The sequence below is a fragment of the Camelus dromedarius genome, chromosome 32 (assembly GCF_036321535.1).
Source record: "Camelus dromedarius isolate mCamDro1 chromosome 32, mCamDro1.pat, whole genome shotgun sequence".
Taxonomy (NCBI): domain Eukaryota; kingdom Metazoa; phylum Chordata; class Mammalia; order Artiodactyla; family Camelidae; genus Camelus; species Camelus dromedarius.
The window spans coordinates 8,546,126-8,573,946 of record NC_087467.1 but is presented as its reverse complement, the minus strand read 5'-3'; the positions used below and the strand labels follow the sequence as shown (position 1 = coordinate 8,573,946).

The following is a 27,821-nucleotide window of genomic DNA, read 5'->3' as shown; positions in this document are numbered from 1 at the left end:
AAACATGAACAAGAACAAAATAATAACATGAACAAGGTGAATTTTGATAAGATTGGCCTTAAGGTTTATTAATTGGGGGAGATATTTCTCAAAATAGTCTATTACGTAAAAGAAGTCTTCCCTTTTATTTTCGGATATTAAGAATATTTACTATGAATGTGTGCTCCTGTTTTCAATATTGATTCGGTCTGCTGCTATCCTAAATGCATGTTCTAACTGAGCCATAATACATATAAGTGGTTTTCTGGGTAATTATTACATGCCTCATCCCTCAAGTGCTATTCATAGCCTCTACACCAAAGGCTAAATTGCTTTAATTACCCAAGAAGTGAAATAATCCCTTAAAAGGTCTGGCTCTGGGTGTCTCAATGCCTTTATGAACACATTTTCTAATCAGAGACACAAAGGCTATACTTAAGCAGGTGTAGCACATTCTTATGGAAACTAAGTGAATTTAACTGATAATTCCAACTTTGATATACAGTAAAATGTATCTTTATATTTATTTCTTGGTGACATAAATACTCCTATACTTATTTACAAAAAAAAAACATTTATAAAACATTTCCCTCTAGGAATAGAAACAGAAGTCCTACAAAAGAATGGAGATTTTAAGAAAAGAATGAAACACTGAAAATCCATTTGATAAAAGCCTAAAAAAATACCACCCTACTCTTAAAGGATCACGTAACTGGATTCAGTCAAGTTGTATGAGATAAAATGTCCCATGAGAATAGTCAAAGATGGTAGAAACACTTGCCAGAAATGAGAAGATCATAGATATTCAGAATAGTGAGCCAACAAATGGGCTAGGAATATATATATATATTATTGTGAAGGATAACCACGTTTTTGTCTTTGCAAGAACCTGTGTCTTGATTATGAAGATAGCACATAAGAGTGACGGTGGTGACTGAACCCTGATCCTTGAAGTAATAGGGAAATTCATACATATTTTCATTTGTGATCAGCACTGATAACTTGCATGGTCAATGTGCAAACAGGAGCATGGATTTACTATCTGTGCTTTCCTACTTCAAACATTTGTCAGTAATCAAACTAGCTCTTATACATCTGAGATGTGGAAATCTATATATATAGAAACACACACTATATTATAATTCAATACACAGCCAAACGGAGAAACAATGAATCTAAATCTTCATTCTGTATGATAAGTCTAACTAGGCTAAGTCTTGCTTTAATAAATAGCTAATTACGATTGATATGTGATTTGCATAATAAAATGCCAGTTTGAATTCTGTTAATCTTCATTACAATTACATTCCTGATATGTAGGAGTGCTTCTAAGGTGCTCAAAGAGTCCATTTGCTTAAGTTGGTAAACATTTCATATTGTGTTTTCACTATTGGTTAGAGAAGTAAAAATTTTTTCATGGTAAAGATCAAATCCAATGTCAAACCAATCCCTTAATGGATTATTAAGAAAAAGAAGATGCATACTTCTGAATTAATGAAATTTGAAATAATAAGATTTATATTTCTGTGAGTGCTTGCATAAACTTTTGCACATGGCCACATTTTCAAAGCTATTTTTATTCACTTTTCTTCTTTTGCATCTTGCAAACTTTATAATGCAGATGTTGTATGTAGTAATATGATTTATCAATTGATACAAGAGAGAAAGGTATTTTATATTTTGTTCCTAAATTAGGATCTTACTCCTATATTAGTTATGAGCTAGTCTAAATAATCCATTAAAATATATATAGAACTGTAAAAAAAAAAAAAATCCAGCTTGTCCTCATGCAAACATTGATCAGAAAAAGTGAAATCAGAATCAACTTTCCTTTCTGAACATTTTGGATTTGCTTCATGTAGGAAATGGTTTTCTGGAGTGTTCTTAGTTCTGGATACTATGGCCAGAAGCAGAAGGAGGTAGAGCTTCTCAGCAGTGTCGAAAAGCGGTAGGTACTCAAGGATATGGGTTTGAGGGACAAGGAATGACATTTGAAAGGACAGCGAGGCATACACTTTGACCAAGTAGAACTTCTGCAATCTAATGATTTTTTTTTTGTACCTTGAAAGACACTTACAAAGTTGCTTCAGACCTCACAGTCCCAAGGGCAAGACAGAACTTAACTCTGCAGATCTGTAATGTGACGTGCAATTAATGCTCTATGAGCCGTTTGCCAGAAAAGAGTTCAATGGTCATCAGTTAAAACACTGTGATGATAATTTCAATTACTCGCTAATTTCTAGATTTGAGAATATACTTTATTTTTTTAAGTATGATTATATTCCTTTCTGAAGCGTCATATGAGCTGAAAGTGAAAATCTTTGGCACTCGACTATTCAACAGGATCATTCTGCCACAGGAAAACAATAAAAGTAAGGAATAATTGAAGAGAAAAATACGATTTTTTTAGGAGAGTTATTTGGCAAGAGGAGCCCATTTTAAAAAGGAATATACTGACATTTTAACAAATAGCTGTCCTAATACTTTATTAGAGGCTTTATTATATTTCATCAAGATGGAATCACTGATGTCACCTTTTAACTGAAGCAGCCAAGTTAAAAAAAGGTCCTTTCAAAGAAACCCAAGATGAAGAAATCTAAAAAGCATACTATTTCATCTCTTTGATCCTTCAGATCAGAATGGCGCCAGCCTGCTTCAATAGGGGTATGGAGGGGGGATAGACGACTGCAGAGGTAGGGAAAGTTAGGTCAAGTTACAGAACTTAAACCAAAACTCACATTCCAAAACTTCTGAGGAAGGAGAAATATGAAAGTCACATTATACTGTGTCAGCTTTGTTTCGGAACTCTGTGTTTATGTTTTGCTTTGGTATAATCACATTCATGCATGAACTTGCCTTAGGAAAAAGACAAACTTCCTAAAGACAAGGATTGATTAACCTCTCTCCAAGAGACGAGTACAAAGACCTGAATGTAATAAGTCCTTCATACATTCTTATTGGTGGTGATAAGAATTAATCCATTCAAAACAGGAAGATTTCTGGTCCAATTACTATCCCATCCACTCGACTACACAGAGAGGAAATGGGGGCTATGCAGGGATCTGGTCAGTACCTACAGTGATCTTTTCTCTAACTTAGCTTGAGGTTCACAACTATCTGAAAAGTCCTTTGCCCTGGAGTTAGTTGCCCTGGAGTAAGTTGTCGGGCATATGCAGTGAGAACACAAAGAGCAGAGGGAGGCATCAGAGCTTCTCCTCCCCAGTTGACTTCTTTCTGAATTTTGCCGTATGTGTCCTGGAGTTCACTTTAGAACCAGCTAAGATGAGAAGTAGATACGGAACTTGACAAACATACCCCTTCCAGATCAATCTTCACAGCTCTCTAAGTGAGGTGTAATCACTGTAAATCTTTTTTTGCAGTTGATTTATATTGTAATTAAGGCAGAGAAGAAGCACACACAAGGCCAAAAGTGGAAAAGTAGCACACATTTTTCATGGAAAGTTTTCCCCCATCAGTCAGAGCACAAGAGAGTTTTAGGAAAAAAATTACAAGGAACTAGTCACGCTCACTAACATGATATGGGAGAATGCTAAGTCATCTGTGTGCTCTGTTTAAATGTATATATTTCAGTTGATTAAAAAGGCACATGGTGAATTGATCTTGCAGCTTATAAAAGCAATATTTCAGCTTCGGTGTTTTTTATCCTTTTTTTTAATCAAATTATCTCCCAAAGCATTTTGACTGAAGTTTATTAACAAGGCAATGCAGCTATTAATGCTTTGCAGCGCACTCTTGCAAAGTTAAGTAAGAGACATGACTTTTCCTATGCATACTGATCGTACCTTCCGAAGGTCTAAAAGAACTAAAGATTGCATAGCTGAGTGGTTTTGAAGAAAGAAAATTGTTACTTTGTCTTTTTTACGCAATGTTATTAGATTTTTGGCGGGGGAGCATTCACAAGAAACATTACATTGCTAGGTTTTAACTGGTATTTCAAATATTATCAGATTTCCAAAAAAGTAAGTTAGAAATTCAGAGAGACCAAAGTAGCTGCAGGCCTTTGCGCTGGGATGAAGGAGACTGGGAGGAGAATTAGGAACCTTTGGTGGATAACCAGGCTGTCTCTCAGAAAATGTGGTGTAATATTGTTTATATTAACCCCAAAAAAATCATCACATCTTTGACAGCAAACCAAATGATAAAGAGAAAACGATGCTTTAATTCTGCATTTAACATAGTAATAGTTTTGAAAGAGGAAAGTATTTTAAGAGCCCTAGCCACTTAGGAAACAAATTCCATGTGAATCCCCCACTGAATGAATGACCAAGCTCTTTGATCTTGCTAGATTCCCGGAAAAAAGAAAATCTGTGGGTAATAATAGGCCATATTTTTTCTTTCAGGAAACTAAGGCTTTTCTACCTAGAATTACACAGGAGAAATGACCTTTCCTTATATTATTCCTGTAAATAAAATTGGATACTACTTCATTTTTCCTATTCCCATATTTGCTGGCAATTTAATCAGCATTAATTTAATCCTACGTTTGCTTTTCTTGTCAGAGTACAATATCTTTTTACTGATGAATATCAAAATGTTCTGTGGTCAAAAATTTGGTAAACACTGAATGTTCTATCCCACTTTTTTCAAGAGTTATAAAGCACAATGGTGTATTACATGATCTCAGATATTCTGAAATTTTAAAAAACTGCTTAACACTTAAATGTCCAGCATTTCAGAAACTTATTGTCCACTGATCTTTTACCTAGTACCACCTACTAAGATCCCAAAGGCTATACTGTGAAAAAACTATTGGTGTGAAGAAAAATCATTACGTTAAAATGAGAACATATGCTTAGATTTCAGCTCTTGTAAAGACAGTGTAAACTACCTTTCTCTTTCTTTATTCATTCAATAAAAACTTATTTGCATTTTTTATATCTAAGGCATCCCCTTCCAGTACAAAGGCATATATTGTGGTCAGAAGTGGAAAAGTAGCACACATGTTTCAGGAAAGGTTCATGCCACCACCACGATCCCCTCCCAACCCAATTTTGAAGTCAGAGTACAAAATACAGTTTGGCTTCAAAGAATGTGGAAAGAACAGTTTATCACAAAGTAGAATGTGATATGGCCACAGATAAATGGTGGTTTTCAAGAGGGAAATAACACTTCCAGCTGATTTCACACATGAAAGAGATGCCCTGTAAACTAGACCCTGAAAGATGAGGCAAGAGACAGAAAAGTAGGGATCTACTTAGGGACCACTGGGTAAGTAAGTGTTCCTGGGGGTACTAGATTATGAAACTGAGGGACAAGTTGGATCTGAGGGTCTTGAATGGTACACTGAAGGGTTTAGATTTATTCAAGGGGAAATGAGGGAACCCCTGAAATTTAAGAACAAGGAAATGGCAACATCAAGGGTAAATTAGTGAAGGAATGTAAGTTCCACATGGGTAGGACATGTGCCTTATAATATACATCATGTGACCTGGCATCCACTCATCCATTAATGAACATTTAGGTTGTTTCCATACCTTGGCAATTGTGAACAATGATGCAATGAACAGGAGAGTACAGGTATCTCTTCAAGATAATTATTTCATTTCCTTTGGATATATACCCAGGAGTGGGACTGCTGCCACATTTTAGTTGGATTTTTATTTCAATTTTCGGTTGTGAAGGAATCAAGTCACAAAATCATTAAGCTGAATTATATTTTCATGCTTATCAATTGCTCTGATTTTTCATCAACTCTGATTTTTTTTGCATTCATGGATAAAAACAGATTTATCTTGCCCTTTCAAAAAAAACTTGGTTTTCTAAGACAAATGGTTAAATAAATTAGATAGATTGTTTTCAGTCTTAAATTTCAGGCATATTCAAGTACATCTGATTTCCCTCAGTCTCTTTTGGATAACAAACGATGTTTGTCATATATTTTCACCATAATTTTCAATAATAACTTAGGAATTGCAATGAATTCAGACACACATTTCTCCTTTCCTGTTTTCTGAATTTAAGAGGATGAGAAAATTTCATGAAAGATAATACTAAATTTCTCTAAACAGAGACCAATTTTTATTAGGTAAACATCTTAATAGACCACTAGGGCAGGGTGCTCAAGAGAAAGGGAGGACAAAACACAAAACTCTCATAATGAATCACTGAATTGCCGTGTGTGGTGAGTGGCAGAGAAGTCTTCAGGGGCAGAATGAGGCAGGGGAGCAGTAGGGTGGAAGGCCAGAGCCCAGGTGGACAGATGGATACTTTGAAAACAACATTATATAGTGAGTACTTTCTATTATAGTAATGTAATCTACCACCAAGCACCTTCTCTAAACCCTTAGTAATTTCTACTACTGTAAATAAAACTTTCAGTGTAGTCTTTTTGTGGAAATTAAGGAAAAGAGGTAATTTCTGTGGCTGAGTTGACCTGGAGAGGCACACTCAGTATGGTGAAATGATCCACAAACAGAACCAGTTCCATACATTAGAGGGGACAACGAGGACATGGCAGCAACATGGTGAATGAGAACAGTGTTCATTAATGTATTCAAAATATTTGATGAGATCACCGTAATAAAGTAGAAAAACAGTTACTATATTGTGTAAGATATCTGTCCGTGTAATTCTGATTCAGTGATATTTATGATTTTGCATAAGTAAAAAAACTTGAAAATGCATTCAATACTATCAGATCCTTGAATGAAAGTTCAAAATTGCAAGAAGAGTATCTTGCAAATTGAAAATAGACATGAGATTCCTTGATTGGAGTTCTTACAAATAATTGAACTTACATGTATTAGCAATTATTAATAGCCACATTTCTTGGTTTAAACTTTCTTCAGGTATTATTTAGAAATATAATAAAACTCATCTTGAAGTATTATTTATTTAAAAGAATTTAAATTTTAAAGGAAACTTGCGTAGTGTCACGGAGACAAACAAAGTTTAGCTAAATATATTAGAATTATCTATTATGGGAATAAAAATGCTTTGTTGTATGACAAGAGTCTGAAAGTGTCATTTTCTGAATTGTTTCCAGAATATAATGGTTTTTTCAGTCCTGAGAGATGTCCAACTAACGTACCTAAAAGCAGCTCTAAATAAAATGATTTAGAAACTGACACAACATTGTAAACTGACTACACTTCAATTAAAAAAAAGATTTACTGTACTTTGTTGTTTTTAGTGCTCGTTTTTGTTTTAGTACTGCTGTAAAACAAGCACTTTTTTTCCTTTTATAGATTTTTGTTGCTTCTACTGTGGGACAGTTGTGCTTCTAAGTACCACAGTTTTATTTATTTTATTAAAAGAAAAAATACTCTGTGAAACCAGATTTATTAATATCACCAGTAGCAACTGTTCTACAACCCAGTCAGATTTATTCTTTTTATTTGGTTAATACCTATGTCAACTTATGCTTGAAGGCAATTTGCTGGTATATAATCTTATTGAATTTATTCTTCCTTGCGGGATAATCTGGGGGTATCATGAGACAATATCCTAACAGTTTAACTGATCACTTTCAATATTTTTTTTGCACCTATCAATTGGCTTAGCTGGTAAAGTCACAGTGGTAATGGATTTTAGCTCAAAACTACAGGATTGATCTTTTTAGGCAGTAAGTCATATTTCTTATAGAAAGAAACCATCTCATATCTACAAACTTCATCAATATCTTGGGCCATTTGTCTTGCAAACATAGTCTCGATGGGCCTTGCCACTGGGCAAACTGTAGCCTATTTTATTTAATAACAATACAGGATATATTTATCCCATTTCTGAATTCATCTTTGTTACTCAAAAAGATAATCAGTCACCTGGCCCAACTTAAAAATGATGAAGTGATTGCCCTTTTACAAGTATTACATTTAATAACAAAAGAATTAGGAGTCCTTTATAACTCATACACATCTAGATACTTTTTCTTCTCTTGTCTTATAAAACAATGTAGTTACATAATGTTTTGCTGTTAATTTTTTTTCACTAGGCTTCCTTATTTTCACTCTCCAAAGTTTTTGCTATTGTATATGTACTGTAAATAATGAGCTCATGAATAAATGCAAGTTGATAAGTTCTCCTTACATTTAAACTTCTAAAAATGCTAATTCATAAGCTTCCTTATACATATGTCTCATGACTTTTTGATTTTACACAATTTCTTGATTTTCTTTTTCTAGCCTTAAGGGCAGATTGGAACCAGGAAAATTAATACACAAGAGATCTCCCAAATATTATTTTTAAAAATAAATTGTCCTCTTCCTGCCTTAAAAAATCCACTGCCTCCAGGGCCTATCTTGTAAAAAAAAAAAAAAAAAAAGATTTCTTCAAGTATGGAAAAATTGAATCTGATATTGTTCTTAATGTTGCCCTGATTTATCTGTCTATTAATTAGTTCAGTATCAGATTATTTCCTGGATATTATCTCAGATAATGCTTTGAGAAAGCTGCCCACTTTATTTATCAAGTATTTACAGAGGACCTATTAAAACGATGCCCTCTAACCAATACAATGCTGAATAAACCATGCCCCCATCAGAATTTTAGGGACTTCTGAAGAAGATACGTGTATACATGTTGTAGGCATACATCACATAAATGCCATATGTACCTAGTTGATATGTATGTCAAATAAATGCATTCCACATTGTGTTTGGCACTATGGGAATATAAAGCTGAATATGGCATTACTTTCAGAGTCTGAATCTATTTGGTGAAAGAAATTCAAGCTGTTAAGCTTTAGTAAAACAATAACCATGACAGAGGTATGAAAAAACTATCTTTAGATACACAGAGGCAGGCAGGAAGGATATTCACACTCCATGAAGTAAGAGAGAAGAGGGTACCAGAGAACACTGGGAGCCAAGACGGCTGCAGAGGAACAGGATGCAGTATCAGACGAGGCCCGGGAGGGAACGCTGTCTTGTTTCCCACTCTATCCCTTCTGTCCAACTCTGTGGCTGTTCAAAGAATATTTATTTAACAGAGAAGAAAAGAAGGACTGGTGGAGGGGAGGATAGAGAAACCAGGATTTGTGGAGAGGTCAAAGAGATATCCATGCTGGAAACCAGGTGTCACACCGGTTAAAATCTTACCCTTTGCACTCCTTTATTATCTCTCACATTACTTCTTTCTGTCTCCAGTGACATCACATTACTTAAGCCACTAAGTGTCTGAACAGAACTACTGAAGAAGTGTCCTTATCAGTCTCCCCACCTCTGGTCATAAAACCTCTATTCCACCGCCCCTATGCCCACCTCTCTTCTACTTTCCATGTATCAGCCTAAGAAATCTTCTAAAACTCAAATGTTTTACGGCTCCTCCTCTTTCTTTATACACAGCAATCCCCATCCCCTCCTTCCACCTAGTATCTTCAGGATAAAGCCCAAGCTTCTTTTTAAGACACAAAACTGCAAATTTTGGCTTCTGCTCATCTTTCCATACTCGTCTGTACCTGTAACTCAGCTGAATTCCATGCGAGTCATACGGAAGTATTCTGACTTCAGTAATGTGCAAGGTTCTTTCAGATCTAGGTCTTAGTACTTTGCCTTTTGTCTGCAGAGTCCTTCCACCTCTGTCTTTCACCCTGCCATTGCATTTAGCCCACTACATTGAGATTACCTCTGAAACCTGTCTTTTCTACCAGCGGCTAGGTGTTTCTTAAAAGCAGGAACTGACTGTGGTTCATTTTTATATCTACAATGACCACACAGATATTTAATATTTATTGAATTAATTAAAAGTTATTATTTTTCATACACACAGATATATTTATATATCTATTCTCCCAGATCTTTGCCACGTCTCATCATTTTCAGGACTTTTAGAAACAACTTGTCTTTCTGAAACTTGGTAAATTCACTATCTGTTTTACTTTGTCCTTACAAATTTTGTCGTTTGAATTTGCTGATTGGTTTCTGTTCATTTTCTCAGCGTTCCATAATGTCTTCTGGTCAACAAGAATTTGTGTAAATTTTCATTATCTCAAGATATCCAGTAATAGGTGCTACTTAACTACACATATAGTCTCTCGTCTCTTTTCTAATAAAAGGCTTATATTACCATTTCCCTCTGAGTCTCTTTCTTTCATCCATTTGCTAGCCATCAGAGTCCATTTTTCTCCTTTTAGTAGATATCTAATTTCTCTCCTAATGTATATTTAAAAAGGTCTTTTATTTATATGCCCATCTCTAGTAAAATCTACACATATTTATTTCCCTTCTGTTTTGCCTGTAAAGTGACTTAAGTTCATCCTGGTGCTTTTGTTTTTATAATCTCTACAAAGATTTTTAAAGGAGAAAATCAAGGAACAATCACAAACATTTCTAATTTAATAAAGCCAGATTTGTGGGAGAGAATTTTAAAAGCTCACATGTTGGCCATCCATATATTTCTTTTCATGCATACTGTTTATATGCATTTCAGTGGATTTTTTGCAAATTTTAAACTAATTATATACATTTTATTCAAAATTCAGAAATACAGTATAAAATGTTTTATGTAGTAATGGTTTAAGTGTGGATAATATGTCATATTGTTTAATACAGTTGAACGACCGCTTAGCTTAACAGGTGCCATGATTGTGGCCTATTTTGTACAGTAAGTCGGTAAGATACAAAACCAAATGCACAAAGTTCATGTTTACTAAGGAAAAGTCATTTTGTTTCTTCTCCCCTCTAATAATAAAACAAGTAAAATGACTGCTCTAAATTAGTGGCCTTAGGAAGTCCTAAGGAAAAGTAAACACACATTTTGTACAGTAAGATGCTAATGTTTCAGGTTAAATATATGAATTAAAATTCCAGACTAAATTTTCAAATACGTAAATAAAAAGTACATGCTATTTTCAGACAATTACACACTCTACAACTGAAAGAAATATACCTCAAATGTACACAAACTGCAGACACTGATGACCACCACCTTGTGTCTTTTTCCCTCAGGGTTTTTTAGTTAATTGGTATTTTCTTAATTTTTCTCCTAACCCTTGTCCTCCTCCTTCTCCATGGATGGATGGCACGCTTCTCTCCAGCTGAACCCAAGCATTTGCCTTTGGTACTTTTCTCTTTATTGGCTAACGTCCTTGAAGTTCACCTACATTTACGGCTTCACAATCTGACCACAAAACTTGTCATCATAGTCCTTCTCATCACCTATCTGCCAGTCAGCATTTCAGCTGCTTGGAGGCTATCTCCATACGGGCCCCACTCTCTTATTAGGCTGCGTTTATCCTAAAAGAGCTCTCCATTTCCCTTGAAGTAAGGGCCCTACAATTCCCCTGTCTTGTTACTTTGGTTATCTTTGGCACCAGCTCTTACAGTAACTGTGTTGTTTTTGCTCTCCTCTACTTCACCTAAGGAGTCCACTGTTTTAGTATGTCAGTACCATCTTGCCCCTGAAATGTCCACCATCTTCCTTCTTCTTCTGTTTCCTTTGCTGCTTCTCTAGTACAGACTCTTACAATGGTAGAACTACATTTTTTTTTTTTGGTAGCTTCTTGGCTCCATTTCCCCACATTTTCACTGACAAATCTAGATGATTTCTAAGCTAAGATGCCACTCATGTACTGCCTCTTAAAGTGACTATTCACTATAAGCTGCATCCAGTTTGCAACTCTGCCTCACTTTCATTGTCCGCCACAGTAGACCCACAGTATGAACGCATCCCTCCCCTTCTCCGCCTCTCTCTCTCTTCGTCCCTCTCCAGCGTGTTTCACATGCTGCGGTACGGGCTGGGAATCAGGAAACATTGGATCTAAACCCGGCTCTGTCACATACATTCTGTGTCATAGGGATGGTTCATATAAGCTCTTTGAGAGTTAACATCTGTAAAATGGGCATAATAAAATCTTCTTTCCCAAGGTTGTCTGTGATATTCAAATTAAAATAAACATAAACTGGAAACATAAAGTGCTACAGAAACATGTGCTAATGCAGTGATGCTGGAACTCACCAGCTACCCGGGGATGCCATCTGTATTGATACAGTGCAGCTTCCTCTGTTTCGTACAAACAGACTGCAGAGCACTATTAACAGCACTGTGACACAAGTAACTCCTTACTCACAATGTTTGGAAGAGTAATTTTTTTTTTCCTATCTTAATTTTTGTAAGATAAAGGCAAGTTAAAAAAAAAAGGGCATGAGAGAGATTTTCTGTGGAATTACAGTTAATTAGAATTGGCAGGATAAATACTTCTGAAGCAGAAAAGAAAGCTAAAAGGGAAGACAAAGAGATGAGATAACAAAAAGAAGCAGTTTGATACATGTTATAATCCAACATCAGGCCTGGCTTTTGACTTTTGAATGGATCAGCTGGTGGAGAACTTTTTGATCCCAAACAGGGAAAGATGCCAGCTGGCAGCCCTGGAAGGCTAAATGCAGAGACCCTCCTAGTTCCACAAAAAGGTTTGAATAAGAAACATGCATTTAATTTATTAGAGAACAAGCAAGGGAAGATCTGATCATGCAGTCTTACAGTATTGACTAGAGATTATACGTTTCAAGGCCTATGAGATGAAAATTTTGAATATATAAGGAATTTTGACTTGATGCTTTGTTCACTGCACTGCATATGTATTTGTTTGTTTGCATTCCGCATCCAAAATGGTGTGATGTTAACCGAGCAGCAGGATGTGGGATGAACTCTGGAAAATGAAACTCTCTTGTTCAAAATGATGTCGGCAACATCTACAGGCATTTGTATCTGGGGGACTGGACATCAGTCAGGGGCAAGCGATGAAGAACTTGAATGTACTTAAGTACAATTTGTGAATACTGGGGAGCCTTACACTCATCACTAACTAATTTTAACCTATTTACTTAAACCTCAAATCAATTTCAACAACATTAAGATATCAGACTATTTGATGACATATTATAGGTTTTGTAAGAAATATGCCCAGTGGAGTAAATCGGGACACAGGAGAATGCTGCACACTTCATAATTTTATACTAAGCAGTCAAGTTTTCCTTCTGGTAGGTCATTTGATTCTCTGCAGGTGGCTAAGCCTGCCTGTAAAGAGAGAGCCCTAAGTCACATGTTACACAAATGAAATGCGATTATCTTTGTGGGTAGTGTCGTACGATTTGGAACAAGTCTTTAGGTCTAATATAAAGATCCTTCAAATAAATCATCCAGCTAAGCTTCTGTGGCCCCAAACTCCTAATTTAAAAATGTTGATAAATGAAGTACCTCTTTAGTTAATAAATGAAGTATCTCTTTAGTTATCCTTTGTCAGCAACATTCATTTTAATGGAAAGTGAGTTTACAGGGTTACATGATTGAACTACTGAGCCAAGTCAGTGTTGGCAAATGATGGGCTAAATTATTGATGTTACACACTAATGAATTCTGATGAGAAATAAAACACAGACATTACGTTTCAAGTGGTTCATAATTATTTTTGTACTTTAAAAGCAATTTTACTCTTTTTTCAAATCATACTGGTTCTGTAAAACAAAAACATAGTTAGTGATTATACTAAAATTATTGAGTTTGTGGCAAAAAAATGCTCTTGCAAGTTTTCATTTCTGTGAAGATAATGTTATTCACACTAGGTTTCTGATTTCCTTATACACTTCTGGGAAAAGATAATTAAATTAAATGTCTAAATTTTAAAACCAGTGTCTTTAAATAAGATAATCTGCTTTGCAACCATGGTTAGCATTTCAATAGATGTGTTTATAATCTATGATATGTCTATCAACATGTTTACAGGAGCTGCATTGAAATATCGCAATTATTTCAGGTAATGACAAATACTGAGGGACTTCTATGAAGCAGCTTTATTTTAGTGAAGAAGTTATCTTCAAATGTGTGATGCAGAATGAAGTGTGTACTGTAAAATGACAGATGTTTGACATGACAAGTCAGGGCCTGGTGCTAAGAACTGAAGCAGGCTCGTATTTGGTTTAGGCACACAGAGCTCTATACGTTCCATAAGGTAACGACAGTCTCCTTTAATATTTCCTCATGAACTAACTGTCCCAGATTTAATTGCATGGGTCTGTGATCTAACTTCTTTCTAGTGAAGTGACTCAAACAAAGGCTCAATTTCAAGAGATCTTGGACTGATTTTTAATTAAGAGAGATGAGAAGTAGAAATCATAGCTGATGAGGTGTTAGTTCTGAGATTCATCGCTTGCTGGTCATGAATCTGTGGACAAGTCCTCAGCTTCTTGACAGCTCAGTTACCAAACCCATAAGCAGGGCAACAGGTCCTCCTCTCCTATCAGAGAAGGCTGTTATAATTCCCAAGTCAGAGAGGCACGAAACTGAAACCTGCTCGGTAAACCAAATGTAAATGTACTTCCTGTATTTGCTTAGACTGTAGTTCATTTCAGAAAGGTCATCAGAACTGGTTTGAAGAGTACTTCCTTTACCAAATGAGGGAATATGATGAAGGGGAAGGATTCAGGAGAGTTTGCAAGTCAAGGTTTGGTCAACATCTGGATTATGTCCCCCTTACAATAATATGTGCAGATCCTCTCAAGAATGAAAATCCAAAGGTGAACTTCCTTCATCATGCTGGACTGAGGCAGGACTTGCAGCGCAGTGCACTCTAGTTCTCACGTCATGCACACATCATATGAAATTCTAAACAGTGGGACTTGTTATATCTTAACTCTGCAACATCCCATTCCCACATTAAAGTTTTCTGAGTCATTTTCTTCACCTTTAAAATTTTTCTTTTTATCTGTGATAGACTTGGCACCATCTGTGCATAACCAGCCTACCTCAAATTTTATCTTTTTTTGTATTTAAAAATCTATCCTAACATTTTCCTCTTGTTACAACTGCTCTGTTCATTGTTCTATAATCTTGATACTTTTGGATGAAAAATCATGTGTCTGAGTTAATCTCACATCAAAGCAGCATCATTTTATAATGATGATGCTACATTGTATGAAAAATACCTACTGGATATGCTCCATTAGTCACTAATTTTCAAACTTAAAGTTCTGTCTTTGAAAAACTCCTCTGCCCCACATTACTGACATGGCTTCTCCACTTGAAAAATGTACTGCCTGTATAAAGTGAATTAAAAAAAAAATTGGGTATTATTTTGCTTAAGTCCAGGACGAAAAAGTCAGAACACATAAAAATGTATGTCTTTCTAATATAAACAATCCTGAATATGCTTATTTTATTTTAAAATAAAAAAGGAATACATTTGGGGTTTTGCATGTTATTTAATGTAATAAAGGGAGTAGATAATTTAACTCATGGAATTTAATATTGACAAGTATTTTATTAACCTCCTGAATCTACATCACAGTGATATATGTGTGAAATGAATGTATTTCTGTTTTGATACCAGTATTTGAACTGAGGTTCTCCTTGTTTATCTTCAAATGGAAAGAAGATAGGTAATGTATCATGGTAATCATTGTTACCCGCAGGCACTTATGGATGTTGTCAGCGAGAGTCTTCCAAATATTTTGAGAGATGAAAGGGTCAGAAGACCAATATCACATGGAATGAACAAAACCCAAAGAATTAAAGAATAACAGGTTATGAACAGAGTGAGTAAAAACCACTTTGAGGGAAACAGGAAATTGTATGGAATCCAGGGCGGAAAAAGGAGCTCTTAGACTTAAACCAAACATTTGGCAGCCAAGTCAACACATGAAAAGGACAATGTTGAATTGGTTACATTCAGGGACAAGAAGAACTTTATTGATTTATCCCACATCTTTATTAAGATGTTCTAGGTGCTGTCCTAGGTTTTATATATCCTACAGTTTAATAAGTTTAGGTGCTAATTAAGCAATGGAGATGCTCCCTAAGTTGGGCCCCCTGGAGATCTGGCCCTGACGTTTGTTGACCTCATTGTGTACTCGTCCCTACTCCAGCCCTGTGACTCACCACACAGGCCCTCTAATTTTACCTGCAGGAAACTGTTCAGCTTCATGCTCCTTGAACTGTCAGTTCTACCATGTGGGGTAATTCCATGTGACCTTTAAAAATTCTGTTCAAAATATTTTCTGATTTGTCTTATAATTCGTTTCTTGAGCCATATGATTAAAATTGTGTGACAATTCCCAAATATTGAGGGAATTTCTCAAATATCTTTAAATGACTGATTTCTAATAATTCCACTGTGATCAGACAACATTTTCCTATTTTAATCCTTTTAAATTTATTAAGACTTGTTTTATGACACAGGATATGGTCTATATTTGGAAATGTTCTGTATGTATTTTAAAATAAAGTATATTCCAGTTCTTGTTGAATGGAATGTTCTATATATGTCAATTATGTCAAGTTGTTTGATAGCATTGTTCAATTCTTCTCTGTTCCTACTGATTTTCTGTTTGTATGTGCTATCTATTCCCAAAAGAGGAGCACTGAAATCACAAATTATAATTAGATATCTTTTTATTTCTACTTTAAGTTTTCTGAGTATTTGCCTTACATATTTTGAAATTTTCTTATTTGACACATACACACTCAAGATTGTTACATGTGCTTGATTCTTTTAGTGAAATGACATTCTTGATACCTGGTAACATTTCTAGTTGCAAAGTTTAATTTACCTGATATTAATGTAGCCTCTCCAATTGTATTACGCTTGGTGTGTCATGGTATATCTTTTTCCATCCTTATACTTTTAAACTATCAGTATCTTAATATTTAAACAGGGTCATTTACAATTAAATTTGAGTCTTGTATCTTTACTAATGTGCTGTATCTGTTCATAACTGGACTTTTTAGTCCATTTATATTTAATATAAATTTTAATATGATTAGATTTAGGTCTATAGACTTGATATTTTTGCTGAATAAATAATTATTTCATTTTCTTTCCTTCAGCAGTTTAAATATTCTTCTATGTCTTCTGGTCTCCATTGGTTCTGACAAAATGTTAGAGGTAATTTTTTTATTTCCTTCTATAACTCCCTGCCCACCCTTTGTTGGGCAGGGGGTTATAGAAACTTTCAATATTTGCTTTAGGGGTTATCTCCTTTAGAAAACTGCTCTTACAAAACAAGAAGTGCTCTTCTTTTTATTGTCATTTATATTTACATAACGTGTTCTGTCTGCCACCTTTATAAGACTGCAACCTTTTTGAAGACAGAGATTGTATCTTTCAGCTTTGGACTCTCAGTTTCTAGCAAAAATGCCTTTCAAATAGTAGGGAATCCCCCAAATGTGTCTTGAAAATAACTGATATTCAACTTAACTATACACTGCTTAAGGTCAAAGAACATGAGGTATACTGTATGCATTATACTGGTATTCAACAAGTACAGAGTGAAATCAGTGTTTCAATATGTTATGGAAACTTATGGAATCCTAAAAGTATATTTTCAACATAGAAAGATAATGAAACAATTGATTCCAAAGGTAAGAGTATAGAAGAAATGAACTCATAAGTTCTCTTTCACCCCCAATATTCTGGCTCCGAATCGACTTTTGGCAACAGGCATTTTATTTCTTAGCCATAGGCAGCTTTGGATGAGGGTGGAGTGCTGATTTTACATTTAACACATGATACTGGTTATTTATTTGGATGTTTTAATTTACAAAATTTGTCTAATTCTTCTTTTAGTTTATGTGTTTTATGCATATTTTATGACTGAGGCAAGAATCATTAAAAGACTTGAAGTTAACCAAGCATTCCTTTTGTTCCATTGTATGACTAGATGTGTTGTGTACCTATATGTTGTGTCCTGAATTCCCAAGAGTTTGAAATGATATTAGACACGGAGTTGCAAGGTCAGAAGGTGGGAAGATTAGAAAGCATAAATGCTCCTGTGATTAACTGATTTTGGCAAATTTTGGCAGGAAGTTGTTGCATATTTGGAATCACCTTACAGCGGTAAAAGGTAAGAGAGGAGAAAGTGAGTTAAGGTTGTACATTGTTAACTGTGTTCTGAGCATGCTGCATACATTATCTCACATGATTCTCACAGCAACTCTTCAGTATATACTGTATATAATTATCTCACATCCCCGATTACACCGCCAAAAAGCAATCAAACAACTCCCCAACCCCCCTACTCCAAAACTCAAATTCTAGTATTCAAGCTGTTAAGTCTGTATTTTCAGTTCAACATGGAAAGAGAGATTAAATAAAAAGGTTTACCCTTTCAACTATTTTGAGCTATTTATTTACAAAGGTAATAAGGCAAAATGCACTGTTAAGATGTATTTCAGTACCTCTCCTGTCATCTCATATGCCCCTTCCCTATTTTATTTTTCTCCTTAGCACAGAACATTAGGATACCCTTAACTTGTTGACTGGCTTGTATCCCCTACTGAAATGCAAGTTTACAAGGGTTAGACATTTTGTCTATTTTGCTATTACTGTATCTTTTTTCATGAAAAATTTTTTTCTAGTCAAATTTAATAATATTTTCCTTAACGGTTTTCTTCCCTCATTTAAGAAGGGTTTTCTTACCTCAATACTATTCAGTAGTCTGTATTTTAAAAAAGATAGACTTTTAATCCTTATCCTAAATTTATATAAACATATGAAATAATCTATTTTATATTATCCCTCGGATATTTACCTTTGTCCCTCAGATAGCTGCCAAGTGAATAGTCTCATTACATACAATTTGAAATCCTACTCTCATTATATTCTAAATTCTAAATGTTTGTGGGGCATTCCTGTATGCTCTATTTCAGCGCATAGCCTCAGGCCTGCTGCCTGTTTTGTAAAGAAGTTTTACTGGAACACAGTTACATCTATTCATATACTATTTTCTACAGCAACTTTCCTGCTACAAGGCAGGGTTGAGTAATTGTAACAAAGACTGAATGTCCAGCAGAGCTTAAAACATTTACTATTTGATCCTTTAAAGAAAAAGTTTACTAAGTGCTCTATTCTGTTTTATAGATTTTTGATCTATTCCTGAGCCAATATTATGCTGTTTTAATTTAATAAAGATGCTTTTTGATATGTTTTGCTATCCAGTAACCTAAGTTCCTGACCCCAATCCAGCAACAATTTTTCTTTTTTAAAAAATGTCAGATATATTCTTGTTTATTTTTATCTTCCAAAGGCATTTAGAATCACCTTCTCAAGCTTCACTGAAACATCTTGTCTGGATTTTGAGGATGACTATATTAAGTTTATGGAGTTTTCAAATGCAGAAACTTAAAAAATACCTGGTATCTACTCATGCATGAAAATGATAAATATTTACTTTTATTTCAGTCTTTGCTTATGTCTTTTCAGTGTTGCTTAGAAGCTTTCTCCAAAAGGATTGAGCTGACGTTTTATTAGGTTTACTCTTAGGAATGCTACACTTCAGGTTACCATTTTAAAAACTGTCTTATTAATTCTAATGCTTTTCTGGTTGATTCTCCCAGATTTTCTAAGAGAAACACCATATTGGCAGACAATGATGCTAGTTTTGCCCTCTGCCTACACAGTATCTGTACCTCTTATTTTTCTTGGTTTACTACTAAGGCTTCAGCATAGTAATGCACAGTAATGACAATAGACAGGAATGTTTACTTTTGCCTTGATTCCATTAACTTATCATTTAGTATATTTTACCAGGTTAACTTTTGTTCCAAACTCTTTTGTGACTTTTATTAAAGTAAGTATATGTTGTCTTGTTAGCAAATGTTTTTCAGTATATATTGAGTAATTACATGTATCTCTCCTTTAACCTGTCATTATATTAAATTACATTAATATATTTCCTGAAGTTGAATTTCTCAAGAGTTGAATCAAAACTCACAGGTTTTGAGAATAGCAAGCCTAGAAATAAACCTGCACACCTACAGTTAATTAATCTTCGACAAAGGGGGCCAGACAATGGAGAAAACACAGTCTCTTCAGCAAGTGGTGTTGGGAAAGCAGGACAGCCACGTGTAAATCAATGAATTTAGAACACTCCCTCACACCATATACAAAAATAAACTCAAAATGCCTTAAAATGAAAACATAGGACAGGACACCACAAATCTCCTGGAAGAGAACATAGGCAAAGCATTCTCTGACATAAATCATAGCAATGCTTTCCTAGGTCTACCGAGGCAATGGAAATAGAAGCAAAAATAAACAAATGGGACTTAATCAAACTTACAAGCTTTTGCACAGCAAAGGGAACCGTAAACAAAACAGAAAGACAACCTATGAACTGGGAGAAAATATTTGCAAATGAGGCAACTGACAAAGCCTTAATTTCCAGAACATACTAACAGCTTATACAACTCAATAGCAACAACAACAAAACAAACCCAATCAAAAATGGGCAGAAGACCTAAATAAACATTTCTCCAAAGAAGACATATAGATGGCCAATAGGCACATGAAAAGATGCTCAACATTGCTAATTATCAGAGAAATGCAAATCAAAACTACAACGAGGTATCACCTCACACCAGTCAGAATGGCCGTCATTAGAAAGTCCACAAACAATATATGTTGGAGAGGCTGTGGAGAAAAGCAAACCCTCCCACACTATTGGTAGGAATGTAATTTGGTGCAGCTGCTATGGAAAACAGTACGGAGACTCCTTAACAAACTGAAAATACACTTACCATATGATCCAGCAATCCCACTCCTGGGCATATATCTGGAGAAAACTGTAATCTGAAAAGACACATGCACCCCAGTGCCCAATAGTAGCACTATTTACAATAGTCAAGACAATGGATGCAACCTAGATGTCTATCAATAGATGAATGGATAAAGAAGCTGTGGTATATATACACAATGGAATACTACTCAGCCATAAAAAAGTTTGAAATAATGACATTTGCAGCAACATGGACATAGAGATTACTGATTACTGATTACTTACTAAGTAAAGTAAGTCAGAGAAAGACAAATATTACATGATATCACTTATATACGGAATCTAAAAAAGTGATACAAATGAACTTATTTACAAAACAGAAATAGACTCACAGACATAGAAAACAAACTTATGGTTACCAAAGAGGAAAAGGTTGGGGGAGCGATAAATTAGGAGCTTGGGATTAGCAGATATAAACTACTATATATAATATAGATAAACAAAAAGGTCCTATTGTATAGCACAGGGAGCTATATTCAATATCTTATAATAACCTTTAATGAAAAAGAATGTGTGTGCATATACATATAACTGAATCACTATGCTGTACACCAGAAACTAAGACAACATTGTAAATCAACTCTACTTCAATTAAAAAAAACTCACAGGTTTTGTTATGTGATGCTCTTATTTTCTTTTCTTTTTAAAAAGTTCAAGATGTGCTAATATTTCCTATTGTGATTACAACTTTCAAAATTTTTCTCTAGTTTTCAATCAGTTCTCAATTTTTATAATTTGAAGTTATGTTGTCATGTGCATTAAGTTTATGATTGATATGTCTAAACAGGTTATATATTTATCAATATGAAATATTCATATTTGAGTGTTTTAATTTTTTTCTTGCCTTGAAGTCTTTCTCTTTTTAAGTCAGAACTTCTTATTCTTCCTTTTCTAGGCTCTTCATTCCATTTCAATTTGTCTGAGGTGCATCTCTTCTGAATGAGATAGATTTTGCTTTTATAATCAATCTGTGAATCAGTTACTTTAAACTGTGTAAAGAAACCATGTAGTTATTATGATTACTAATGTGTTTGGGCTTATTTTGTATATTTTTATATTTTTCTTGTCCTCCTTCCTACATTTTGAATTGTTCAACTTTTTATGGTATTTTTTTTCTCCAGTAGTTTAGGAGTGACAAATCTTATTTCTAGAACATCCAGTAGATATTCTTATTATTGGAAACTATATTTAAATACCTTTTATACTACTGTATAGAACTAATAAGTAATATTTAGCAATTTAATGTTTTTCGTTAATCATAATATCTCTAAATGTATTGTAAAAATTCAAATTTCTGTAATTTCTTTTGTCTCTAAAGAGATCATACACTTTGGAGATTTTCTTTTATATTACATTATTAAGTGATTTTAGATTTTTATCCTGTGTTTCTTCTGACTTCATTTGCACAGTTTTCTTTCAGGAATAGGAAACTGGGCTGTCCCTGTGTGTGTGTGTGTGTGTGTGTGTCTGTGTGAGAAAGAGGGCAAAAGACAGAGAAAGAAAACTGATTAAATACTTTACTTCTGTGCCATCGAAATTCCTGGCAAAGCACCTCGAGAATGCTTTTGCTTATTAACTACAGAATTGTAGGCACCTACAGCTGAAAAGAATCTTTGAGATTATCACATTCAATCTTAATAAACCAATTAACTAATTCACTTATAATTAATTCACTCAAATATTTTTGAGTACTTACTACGTTAGAACTATAGTTGGTGCCAGAGAGACAAAGATTAACAAGTAAAACGCTTTCCAACTGAGGATGCTCACATTCTAGTGGGTGAAGAGACACAGACACATGCACACATGTTTGTGCAAGGTTGTGTGAGGTTGGGGAGCATTCCGGGAGCAGCACTGCCTGAGCAGCTGCTCTCTGGCTGACTCTGAGACCGTTCGCTTTCCCTCAACCACTGCAGTAACTTCTGCCTGCGCATCAGCAGCGCCATGTTTGGACAGCAACACTTGTTAGAGTATGTGTTCCTACTGCACCCAAACCCACCTTCCAAACCCCTCCATCATTGGTCCAGATGTTTCTCCCTAGAGCTCATCAAAATATTTATGCACTGACCTTCATTTAGCAGACTTTTAGATATTTGCCTTCCAAAGTCTTTTACAATTAAGTTAAGCATTCTAAATTGTATATATTTCATTCTAATTGTATATATTTCACTCTTAAATTGCTGCTTTTGTGTGTATCAATATGGCCCTTAAACTATGCTTTTCAAATATGTACAAAATACTGCCGAGGTGCTTAGCTTTTGAAAAAGTGTAATGGGGCTGTCATTTCCTTTACTCAGATCACAGTATTTGTGCTTATTCAGCCTACTGCCACATTAACACGTAGCCACATCACAATCTTTCGCTTAAATGATGATGAGTCTTTTTCCCAAATAAGATGCCAAAGAGGTATTAAGTATCACAGCATTAAATAAATAAAACATAAAAAGAGAAAAATAATGATGTTAAAATAAAACAATAGTACTTACTTTCTATGGGCTCACACGTGAGGTTAGGACTGTAAAATATGCTAATATGCTGTCAGAGTCAAGAAGTCTAATGTGCTTGCTAGGGATGGAACACGGCATTGGTTCCAAGTTTGTAATAGCCTACTTTGGCTCCTATTAAAATTGTGGTGAACTAAAATCCCTATGTGTACATATATAAATGGTTTCTATGTCAAATATATTGATTCTTCATTTCAGATACAGTTCATTTTATAAGTTCCTGCTTGATCATATAATTCAGAAGCTTATCTGGCCCACCTGATTCTCTGCCATTTGCAGATCTGACAGCTATACTTTTTGATGATCTTGCAAGGACTTGCTCCAAGCCCAAGGGTGAAACAAAGTTTCCTTTTTCTGCTCAACATCTATTTTGTATTGCTTTAACTCAGTATCAGTTAAACACAATTTATTTTTCAGAAGGTTCATCAGATGATTTTCTCATCGAATAGTTCACTGATACCTCACGGCATCATTATGATACTACCCTCCCCAATACTGACAAGCTATTAAATCATAAAAGTAGAGCAAAGGCATCTTGTTGTTAAGCAACTTTTAGTCATATTGAGTCAAACTGTAGAGACTGACACCTACACACTCACTGTGTAAACGTATTAAGTCACTCTACCATGTTTTCCTATTAAAAATTGGATATAGTAAGTAAAAACAAGATAGGCATGGGATGCTTTCAGATCCCCTTAGTGGCCTTGCTACCACACATCCTAAAAAACAGAGTAAGATTTGAACTATTTTCACTGATGTTTTAAAGCCCCAATGGAGCTTACAATCCTCTACGAATGAGAGCTTAGCAACAAGTAGAAGGCGTTAGCTGCTGAAAATACAGCTGTGGTATGGTGGTACGAACAGAGCATAGCAGGAGGTCAAGGAAGGTCTCAATCAATTCATCTGGCAGAGGAAGGCGGGGGAAGCACCCAGGGAGGATTTTGTAGAGGGGAGGTTTGATTTGAGTCAGGCGTTTTTTAAAGGGGACGGTAAGGGAGAGTATTGCAGAAAGAGGGAAGAGTATAAGCACAGGAGAGGAAGATGGAGTTAAACAGAAAGTGTCATGATTAGTAGGAATTTTGGAGTGGCTGAAAATGACTGAAGGGACTTGTGTGAAGACAGATGAAGCTGGGAGGGTCAGCAGAAGCTGGGTCATGGTGGGCGCTGTCTGCCATGTTGAGGGTTTTGGAGTTGACTTTTTCCAGAAGAATGTACGTGTTCCTATAGTTTCATGGCAAGATCCTGAAGATTGTATTTTTACATTTTTATTAAAAGCCAAAATTAAAATCTTCTAAATTGAAGGCATCTCCAGTAGATAAGAAAAGAATCCACTAAGTTATGCTCCTCAACTCCTCAAATGCAATCCAGCCCGTTGCTGTGTTTCTAAATGCTGAACAGTTCAGTTTTTCTACTGATACGACCCTCTCATTTCTACCCCTTCATTTCAGCTGGTATGTAACCGCCATAAAAATAAGTAATTTAAAATCAAGTTTGGTAAAGAATGTATTGGTGAATTTCTAATGAAAAATTAAAATTAAGGACTATTGAAGATTATAGATTGAGAATTCATTTGACCCATATCTGAATAGCTTCTACTGACATTTTCAATATTTGAAAATACATCCTAATTCGCCGTGAGAATTTATCATTTTTTTTAAAGAATGTTTACATCTGGGGAGAAATATGTGATTTTCCCAAAACAATAATTAGATGCAGGTTACTTTTGAATATTTAAAAGAAAATCACAGGTTATAGCCACTCTATAATTTTTAATACACTAAATGTTAACAGACATATCTAAGGAAAACATACGCTCCTGACTTCTAAAATACTGCAATTACAGTTTATATTCAAGTTTCTGTATGAAAATATATTAAACCTACATATTTTAAACACTACCTTCTCAAAACTTAAAATTTCTCCTCTTATTTAAAATTTTTGTTATAATTCATTATCAATAGAACTCTTCTATAAACCTTGTTAAAGTACATATATAAAGCATATATAAAAAGTATTTATACATATACTTTGTTAAGGTATATATATGCTTTAGATATGGGATACACATCTGTATCTATATATCCATATACTGTCAGAAGAAAATAGCAAAAATGGCCACAAGTAAAAGTGAAATTCGAAATAGCTTTGCAAGTGCTTTGCAACATCCTTTTCTTTAATTATGGTAAAAGTATCATGAAGTGAACATGTAAATAAAATATTGAGAAAATAATTTGGTTTGCTTAGTTTCAGCATGTACTGTTAATACCTCAAGTTAATAAAAATTATGGTTTTTATGGTATTGCTATTTTTGTTTTTTTACAGAGCAGGTACCTCTGTTGTTTTTTTTTAATTTGAACAAGGAGGTGGATGTTTTCTTTTGAGAGGTCATGTATTATACATTTTGCTATATATTTCAAATAGCGAAATATTCCTTTGAAAAAATTTAAGTAGTTTTCATGTAATAGTTACTGTGGGTTTCTAAAATAAGGACAATTGATCCATTAAAAGTTTTTACAGAGAGAAACAGTGAAATTTCATATGCATCTGGTTCCACAGTTACATTCTCGTCCCAAATTGCTTATCCTTCAAGTAAAGCCATCTCCAAGTCTGCTTAGGAGGATGAGACTTTTGCAACAATGCAAGGGGAAAGAAAACAGTTAAATAAAACAAGCACGGGTGTCATTTACACTGAAGTAGATTTCACACAAAAGCAACACAAGGCAACTGCTGACAGTATCTTTTAAACAGCCAAATGGCATCTGTAAAGCCTGAAGATCTGAAAAAAATGTATTTATATGAAATGTATTTATAAAAATCCGTTCTGAGGTTTGTGAGAAATAAGTTCAATCTCCTTTTTTCCCCAAAGTATGCCTGGTATATGTGCTAACTTACTGAATTCATCCTTCATGCAATTCCAGTTTATTAAAGAGGTTAAAAATTTATAAAACTCTGATGGGATATGGTTTTAATGCTTCATCACACTACCCATCATTTGCTTTTCAATCTAGATCAGAATGATCTTTCCTACTTCCCTGCAATCACTTACCTGCACAGCTAATATTTTCTGAATACTCTCTTGAGAGTCTATCTGGAACTTGGCCAGCCTCATCTGGCTGTAGAGGACCACCAGTTCGAAGTGCTTCTGCCACACCTTGTGTATCCTTCTTTGCAGCTGACAGAACTAAAGGGAAGAGGGAGGGGGAAAAAACACAAGTCAGAGTAGGAGAGGAAATTAATGGCGGTGTTCAAGAAGAAGGATGGAGGGAAATATAGAAAGCAGTCAATAGCCCATTCTGCACTGCACGGCCCTGACAGGAATTTCACAGTCTCTTGATTTTTCAGCCCACTCATGTGCATTCATCAGAAACCAGTCACATCTGGCCGCCAGGATGGGGGGTTAATTTTCTCTAAATGCCTCAGCAGTTTTGTTCTAGCTGAGGCAAACTCTGTGACTGCAAAGCTGATGAGTAAAATATTTCTACTTCACCCAGTTTAACTCAAAACCGATAGCCTCGGGACATATTGAAACTTTCTTTAAAAAATAATCTTTTGAAGCTTTTTTGAATGGCACATCAGGTCAAGCCAAAGTTTAAAAACGCAACTTTAAGACTTTGATGGACACCATTGCTTCTTTTTTCCCTCGTAAAGCCTTACCATTGCTTGGCAATGTGTGCTTTCGAGCATGACAAAACTAAAGAGAATTAACTTAGCCATCAACTGCTGAGGGAGAACAATAACAGGGAAGAAATTTCCAGCTAGAACTCCCCATTAATCTGCCTCCCTCTGACCATGTGACACAGAAACATCTCACTGCACCAAAGTACAGTGAACGCAATGTTTAGAAGTGACACTTTAAATATGGAATCTATACAGAGAAAGAAATATTTCTCCTGTGAGGCATTCTCTCTCTTTTGGAAATTTAATATAAAATCAACCAAACAAACAAAAATACACAGTATGAGTGTTACCAAGACAATGTACATTCTCTCCTTCAACAGTTAGCATAGCCACATATTACAGAATTGTTATAATTAGGTTATCTTCAAAGAAATAAGCTTCATAAAAATCAATAGAAAAAAATCTTAAAAACATTTATCCATAATATATTCTGTTACTGAAACCCCTTTTGTTTTTGGTAATGTGGATAATTGCTTACATTGATTTCTTTATAGGGTATTTTGCAGAATGAAAAAACATACGCCAAAAATTTCATGTCAAACATTTCTTCATAAAAAAATAAAAACATGTCCATTTTATATTCTACTTATTGATCTGGTTACTGATTACAGGTAAGACATCCTTTGCAAAACTTCATCAAACAGTGTATATATGACTTTTCTGCATGCATATTTCAATGAAAGAGCTTACTTAAAAATAATCATTTAAAAAATAACTACCTGGTGCTGCATGTGAATTGTTTACCATCGTTATCTTCATTATGAATTGTAACAAGCAATACATAGGTATGTGTGTAAACCCACAAAAAATAAAGCCTCTATTCCTGGTTAATAGGTTAACTTAGAAAAGATAACCTTGAAACTATAGATATTTCAGCTTGCTCAGCTGAAACACATGACCTGAAATTAGTTTACAGGCATTTCAGATAATTTAGGCTATTGAATTAAATAGAAACACCACTTTTTGAAGAAGAAAATCAGTCAATATTAAATTTTTCCTGTAATATTTTAATATATATTTAAATACATTATTTTAATAATTTTAATATAAAAAATTTTATGTCAACTCTGACAGCCAGTGGGGGGGTATGCTGTATCTTGATATACTCCTTAAGACACCAGGATGGTTTACTCACTGTATTATATTATTATGA

General features: G+C 34.7%; 1 protein-coding gene across 1 annotated transcript in view; it reads right to left on the bottom strand.

The window, feature by feature from the left end:
- The window catches only part of CCDC178 (coiled-coil domain containing 178), a 260,878-nt gene that overhangs the window by 1,322 nt on the left and 231,735 nt on the right, over window positions 1–27,821 (bottom strand). The window contains 1 exon segment of the mRNA XM_031438906.2: window positions 26,037–26,171. Coding sequence (XP_031294766.2) covers window positions 26,037–26,171 — 135 coding nt within the window.